Source organism: Pollicipes pollicipes, unplaced genomic scaffold (assembly GCF_011947565.3).
Source record: "Pollicipes pollicipes isolate AB1234 unplaced genomic scaffold, Ppol_2.1 Scaffold_5724;HRSCAF=6776_pilon_pilon_pilon, whole genome shotgun sequence".
NCBI lineage: Eukaryota > Metazoa > Arthropoda > Thecostraca > Pollicipedomorpha > Pollicipedidae > Pollicipes > Pollicipes pollicipes.
The window spans coordinates 31836621-31844169 of NW_023596746.1; the positions used below are offsets into that span (position 1 = coordinate 31836621).

Sequence of the window (7549 nt, forward strand, 5' to 3'; positions counted from 1 at the left end):
TTTGAATGACGTTAGTATGGCGTCGTGAATACCAAGGTGGCTTTCAAATACTCTCCCCACTGTCGCAAGCGTGTAGCCCAGAACCTAGAGCGACCAAGCATTTGATATTGACAGCAATGAAAAGCCCATTTAAGGCTCCTATCAATAATCATTCGATAAAACTATTTCCTCACCCATGGCATCGATGGCTGTATGCGCTGCACGGATGCGAGCACGCCTCTTTTAGGGAAAGAATTGCACTTATCGACGGAACGGAAACGACAAGTACGTGTGGCAAATAATGGTGCATTCAAGGCAAACTAAAGCCACACAAAAAGTCAAGCTTGCATAATCTGCTAATCAAATGTCACTACTTTGGTGCAAAGATTCTTCGCTTCACCGGGAACAACTAAAATCACATTACGTCACACTGACTGGGAAAACAGCGGCACGCGTTGCCGTTAGTTTAGAAAGGACGTGACTGCGTAAAATATGTCCTCGCTTGGAGCAAAACAGGCTTTAAGCTCCGTGATTGAAGGCTCCAAACACGCTTAAAGTAACGCAGTACAGAAATCTTCGGAGTGCGATCTGACATTACTGTGATCTGAGAAAGTGCTTACGTGTGGTATTTTCAGTGAGCCAGAATCGCTTTTGAACTAGAATGGGAGTGAAAAATTCCATCACAAAAAGACCGTACCAGCCTGAAAAATTCTATCCACAAAAGGTTGAACTTATGTGACAGATGCTTCAGCAAACGAAGACATACATTTTAAGTTGTCACGGATGTAATATCATAAACCTTACAATTTTTTATTTTTGGCATCTTAGGCCAATGAAGTGAAATAAAATATAGTATAGAATTGTAACTTCATAACGGTATAATGCGCATACAAATCCATGTAACACCATTAGTTTTATGCCGCACTTTCCTTACTTCCACATTACTCACCTACATTACTTCCCTTCCACAGCATTTTTAACACAAAAAAGCAATGAAATTAAGCAACAAAACAACAACAGGAAATTTAACAAGCATGAAGCACTCAAACAAAAAGCTTTGGACTCCTACACATCAGCCCATCACCAAGTCAAGCACAATAGGCATACCTCTGGCTTCCGTTGAGATGGGGTCAGGAAAAACAAACATCATGTCACTGTTTCTTACAAAATACCAATGTTTAGTTCCGTGGAAGTAGCCTAACTATTCGTAGCCTAAAGAGGTCTTACCTCATTTCATCCTGTCTAACCTGTTTGTATCACAGCAGCACTTGTGAATCACTGATTCTTGCACAATTCCTATTGCCACTTGCCATGCAGTTAACCAATTCAACCTAACTTAGTATGCTGAACCTAACATAGCCCATATGTTGGCCATCATCCCAACTCACCTTGCCTATCTGTTGACAGCAGAACTTGTGATAAAAGCATGATAAATATCATTTTTAGCTGGTTTCAACTTATCTTTTCATTCAGTTCATATGTGTTACTTGTTGATAGCCAGATGAAGTGGGCCTGAACGGATGCTCGACGGTCGGTGGCTTGTGCGTGATCTTGATGGGGATAATTGTCAAACTTGATCTACCTTGCGTCCAGTGCACGCGTTTTCATCGCCGGTGGGCCTTTAAATGCGCGCACGCAAGTTTGAGTGAGTGGTGCTTAAATTGGCTGAACGATCGTTTAAAACGGTCCTTTCCGAAGAGTTCCCTGGGATGAGCGCGTGAACCAAAATTGTAACCCGTGAAAGGAAACGCGACATGTTTGGGAAAGGTGCACAATTCGCCCGGCAACACAACACTTTTGCCACATGTTTTCCATAATTAAGTGTGTAGCTCCATCCTTTCATGGCGCCCACCTCGCCTCAATGTGAATACCACACTTAGCTGTAGAGAACTGTGACATTAAGAGGCCTACTTCGCGCAGCACAAATTCGTGGCAGGATCGAACGAGTCGGGAACAAAATATATCGTCAATGGTTGTAAATACTAAGCAGTGTTTTCGTAATAACACTGCTTCCGTTGATGCGGGTTGATTTGTTGCCTGTCAGGGAGCGCACATAAAGCGCACGTAAAGCGTTGCCATAAAGCGTTCAGCTAGTCATGATAATCGACCTGGCCTACGCAAATGCCACTACCTAGTTGGCGCGCTTCAAGTTTAATATCTTTGATGCGTACTCCACGATTTTGAGTTCTGATAGCAAGCTTCATATGTCTTCTCAACTTTGCTTTGTTTTGGGCTATTTGCTGTATATTTTGACATCATTCGGCCAGAATTTCAGCATCTTCCTGACTGCACTAAAGTGTATTACTCTGCCTCGACGTTCAATAGGTAAATACATGCAAATCACTCTTGGTTTAATTACTCAAATATAACTTTCCGATTAGTTACCGTAACTAACCAGGTACGTTTGAAGGATCATTGACATGGATTATATCCATACACCTCATGGTCACATGTGTAAGCAGTGCGCCCAGCGGGTGCGTCCACTGAGACGCCGCTACAGCCAGCTCACGGATCGTCAGCGCCCTGGCACGCCTCGTTGGTGCGGGTGCGTTCGGCGGTAGGTGCGGCGGACACCGGCTGGCCATCTACATCGGCCACCGTCTCCGGCATCGGGCGGCCGTTGGTCTCGGGCAGGAGCAGGCCGGCGAGGCCGCCCAGCAGGGCGAGGCCGGCGAACACGGCCGACGGCCGCTCTCGTGCAGCTCGCTCAACAAGTCCACCACGAACGGCGCGAGGGCGGCGCCCACGCGCTCCGCCAGCTGGCGCAGACCGCACGCCAGCGAGCGGACCTCGGTGGGCATCAGTTCGGCAGTGAACACCATTATCGTGTTATAGGCGGAGGAAACGCCGATCTTGGCGACCACGCCGAGTATTAGCCAGAGCGTGGTATCCTTCTGTACGAAGGTGAGTAACATGGCGGCGGCCTGCAGCGAGAGGAGGAGGATCAGCGAGCGTCGCCGTCCCAGCCGATCCAGCAGGGGAAACACTAGGCTGGAGGGAATGCCGGCGAGACCGGTGAACACCGCCGCGAGATGCGGGCTCGCCGCCAGTTGCGTCGTATCGAACGAGATACCGAAGTAGGAGCCGGCGATGATGAAGCCGAGAAAGACGGCGATGAGTGTTCGGCGGCGCATGTGCGGCGTCCGGACCAGCTGCAGCATCATTTGCAGCGGACTGTGGCCGCCGGCGGTCTTCATAGTGGTCTGGCGGGACAGCATGTTGTTCCGCGCCTCCGCCATCAGCTGAAGCACCTCCTCCTCTGGCAGCTCCCGACGGCCGTTCCAGCGCGCGCCCCGGCGCAGCACGGCACACGCCTCCGGGAACCGGCCCTGCAGCACCAGCCAGCGGGGCGACTCGGGCATCACCCAGAAGTTGAACAGGAAGATAAGACACGGCACGGCGTACGCCAGCTGGAGCAGCCATCTCGTGCGGATTAGGTACGAGCGGAGCGCGACGAAGCAGGTGCCAAATGCGAATGGCATGATTGAGACGATACCGATCGCGGCGCGCCGCTCGCTGCTGGACAGCTCCAGAACCAGCACGTACTTGCTGCTGATCATGGCCGACATGGCGACACCCGTCAGGAAGCGCACGGCCGTAAAGCTGGCGTAGTCGGTGACGAGCGCGACGGTGAACGAGCAGGCGATCAGCAGCAGCATGGCGGGCAGGAAGACGGGCCGCCGGCCGAAGCGATCGGCCAGCTGGCCGCTCACCACCGAGCCGAACAGGCCGCCGATCATCAGCCACGATTGCAGCAGCGAGAGCAGCGGCTTGCGGCCGCACACCAGCGTCCACTCGGTCACCACCGTCGACACGTACACGGGCGGGTCGAACGCCCAGCGCTGACAGGCGGCCGTCGAGTTGGCCGCGTGGCAGCGCGGCGTATCGGACGGCAGCGAGGCGAAAGTGGCATTGGCAGCGAATCCGTCGGCGCATCTAAACTTGGGCGTGGCGCCGACGAACATTATGGACATGGAGAAAACGGGGAAGAGCAGCCACATGACCGACATGTACCCGATGAGCAGCGTTTGCCAGCGGCCGGTGCCGCAGCACCGCTCCAGCACGTCCTCGAAGAGCACCTCCGTCTTCTGCTCGGACTTCTCCTCGGCCTTGCCGCTCTCTGCCGTCTTCGCCATCGCGACAGCTTACTTGGTCACGAGCACCCCCCAGCGGTGTCCGCGTGCGTCGGGCTCAGCGATGCGTCACACCGTTCTCGACGCACTCCGTGACCCTGGGCCACGCACGCGGTAGGCTCGCGGAGACTCCGCACTCCGTCGCCGCACCGCCGGACAGGCGCGAGTGCTCCACGTCCGTCGTGTTACTGGTCGGCAGAACCTGCCTCTGCCACCCAACGAAGGCGAATGGCCTTACAGCGCCGTTCGGCCGGCCGCCGCGACCCGTCCGGCCGGCCTCAGTGGCGCCCGCCGCACTAAGCGGCCGTTTACGGAACCTCCTCCAGACGCACTTGCCATGCTGCTTTTCTGGAAATATAGAAGTGCGTGAGCACCCACTGTGGAATATGCATACGCTAGGAGCGGTAGCCGAAGTTAAGAACGGGTGCAGCAACTGTAAACCCCTCCCAGTTCCCGGAAAGCTTAACCAAATTGTGTGGTCCGAGGTACAACAGGGCCACTTGAATTGTTTTCAAAGTACGGCTTTGAATATGTTGTCGGGCCGTTCGCCAATCGGCCTCGGGTAAAATCTTGACTTTTTCAGAATGATTCGTTTTTTTCTTGGTTCACTATCGCTCGCCGAACTTTAACCGCATTAAGGCGAAGCACAGTGTATTGGGCTCGCGGCGTGTAAGTTCAACCGTCATACGATTTGTAAGCCACGATTTCATGTGGCAGCGGCGTAGCAAATGCACATGGCCCATCACATTCAGCGCTTGGAGTCCCATTCAACTGGGTTTGAGCGTGTCTAGTAAGGAAGGGGCATTCAGCGATAAATCGACCAGTGTCTTGCACCCTCGTTGCTCAGATTTTGATTAAATCAGGTGACAAAGGCTGTCATCAGCGCTGAAGTCGCCTGTGGAACATTTATAAATATCATTTACGTCGCTTTGGGGTTTAATTCTTCGGCAATTTCGAGTTGCTTGGTTGCATCCCTACCCTCGATGATGATTTTTTCGTGTGCTTGAAAGATAACTTGGCAAATTTATACGTTGAAATGATTATAAAGCTGCCCAAAATATTTCTAGCTCATTCTGGGAAGCATTGTAAAAAAAAAAAACAATGAGCAGAGAAGTACAGCTTGCAAGGCACATGAAATCATATTGCTATGTGATATTGATCGTTTTCTCATTTCCATGTGGAAGCGCGTAGTTTTGCCCCCAGATTCTTGCGCACGAGGACTGAGCGCGACGCGCGCAACCGCGGCCGGCTGCCCATCCCCCCCCCCCCCCCATCCACGTGCGGGCTGTCGTGGTCGTACTGCAAGATCGGTGCCGTCTCTCGTTCATGCGGGACTACTCACTAGTCAGACAAAGGCCTAGTGATAGGGCTTTGGGCCAGTGCCTGTTGTGTGACTGGAGCGCATTCCGGCAGTGAGTATTGCGATAATGACAAGCTCAAACAACCCGAGTTGTATCGATCTATTCGGGAAGCCCAAAATAAGAGAACGGTGAGGTGTAATGACCGCATCAACATAACTGGTCAACCGTGTTCAGGACCCGCAGACAACAATCGTAACATTTCTGTGTTGCAGCTGTCGCACCAATCTTATTAATCACCCTGGAGACATTCCGGTGGGGAAATAACGCGGAACATGCTGCGGAACTGGAATGCGAGTTATCCAGCTCCCAGTCCCAGGGACAAAGTTCAACAAGCTCCGATTACCATGAATCGCTTACAGCCGGAGAAAATTATGAAGTCGTTTTGGAAGGTCTTGAACAAACGCCAGCGCGTCAGAATACGGACTTGCATTTTTGTAATGCTGTATAGTTCATCACTTCGTCTTTTACTCTCATTTTTCGAAAACTCTAGACCGGGTCTGCCAAAACGTTCTTCTGCAATATTGTGCTAAGCGAAGTAGCGCCCACACGTTTACGCGCAAAGAGGACGGGTACTTATGCGCAGTTCTGAGCGTACATGTTGCGCACAAAGTAAAAATGTAAATAAGAAAATAAGCACAACTGCCCATCAGACTTGTGCCTGGTTCCCAAGATTTCTTCCCGGGAACCGGTTACTGGTTCCTGGTTCCGGAACCAGGAAGAACCCAGGAACCAGTCTGGCAATAAGTCGAAAGATCCAGTAGGAACCAGGATCTAGCTTGACAACAAGTCAAAAGATCCAGCAAGAAACAGAATCCAGCTTGACAATAAGCCAAAAGATCCAACAAGAACCAAGATCCAGCTTGACATGAAGGCGAAAGATCCAGCAACAACCAAGATCCAGCTTGGATCGGACATAGGGACACAACAAGAACCAAGATTTAGCCTGGAATTATGTTAAGGGATCCAGCAAGAGCCAAGACCCAGCCTGGAATATGCATAGTGATCCAGCAAGAACCGAGATCCAGCTCAGGCTTAAAATTGAGATTCAATTTCAGCAAGAACCAAGATCCATTCTAAAATTATGTTTTGGTTTGTCTACAAAATGCATCACAACCTGCAGCTGTGCGCCAAATGCAAGGTTTTCACGCATCCTCTATTATTTGATCTCACCACCATATCACGAAAGCAGAGACTGGTGCAAACACCACAAGGCCTGGTAGAGAATTTTACTCCACGTACTTCTTTTTTCCCGAGGCAGCTTGATTACTAAATTGCATCGCTCCCAAAATGCAGGAGTGAAAAGGTCAAGAAATGTCTTCCAAATTAAACTTACAAGGTGAATTTCACCATTTGAGCACTTATATTAACAGATTTTCAGTCAAATCAGCCGATTACAACATTTTGCAAGAAAAGCACCAGTCTTTATATTTGTTTAGCTACTTTCATTTTTCATGGTATCATACCAGTGTGATGCCACTTTATTCGTCCTTCCTTTTCGATCGCCTTTAGAGGTACCATCTGCTGCTTAAAATGCTGACCAATTTCTCTGCAAGAAGCTCCAGCTGCAAGCTTGTACGTATTTCATACATAAATTAGATAAATTCGCCAGCCGCCCGAACATGTTTGATATGCAATCAAGCGTGAACAACTCACAGGGAATGAAGGAGACAATTTGAAGGACGGAACTTATTTTTACCGCCTTTCTTGCCCTCTTAAACCTTCGGTTAACCGTTTTCTTGGTTCATGGCGGTGCTCAGTAAGGATAAATCCAAGCTTTTCGAGTTTCTGACTTACCATGCTACCTGGCAAGGCTTTAAATAGCCTTGCCTAATGCTGCCCCCATATGGAGCATTAGAATATGCTACCGTATTGAGCCTTGGGACAAACCTGACGCAGCTAATACAGAAGTGTTTGATGGTGAAATTCTGCCCTGTGGAGATGTTTATCGTGCGCACCTCTTACTTGTTTCGCATTTTAATCTCGAAGGTTGGTGGGCATGATTGATATTTGTACTTAGGGGGTGAGTAGGATGACTCTATCTGCCAGCAGACCATGCAAAAGGTACTGAATTTTTAT

At 50.1% G+C, this 7549-nt stretch overlaps 1 protein-coding gene across 1 annotated transcript; it reads right to left on the bottom strand.

The window, feature by feature from the left end:
* Positions 1–2484: 2484 nt before the first annotated feature.
* LOC119102945 (organic cation transporter protein-like) lies at positions 2485–4115 on the bottom strand. Its single transcript, XM_037226394.1, has 3 exons — positions 3168–4115; positions 2700–3131; positions 2485–2604 (listed from the first exon to the last, which is right to left on the bottom strand). The coding sequence occupies exons 1-3, from the start codon at positions 4113–4115 to the stop codon at positions 2485–2487; spliced, it is 1500 nt and encodes a 499-aa protein (XP_037082289.1).
* Positions 4116–7549: the final 3434 nt, after the last annotated feature.

Excerpts from the sequence above, each read along its gene's own strand:
- LOC119102945 (XM_037226394.1), bottom strand. The coding sequence starts at position 4,115 with ATGGCGAAGACGGCAGAGAGCGGCAAGGCCGAGGAGAAGTCCGAGCAG. Across the intron at positions 3,132-3,167 it reads GCCAGACCACTATGAAGACC|CTGGTCCGGACGCCGCACAT; the intron begins GCCGGCGGCCAC and ends ATGATGCTGCAG. Across the intron at positions 2,605-2,699 it reads CCGCCCTCGCGCCGTTCGTG|ACCAACGGCCGCCCGATGCC; the intron begins GTGGACTTGTTG and ends CTCCTGCCCGAG.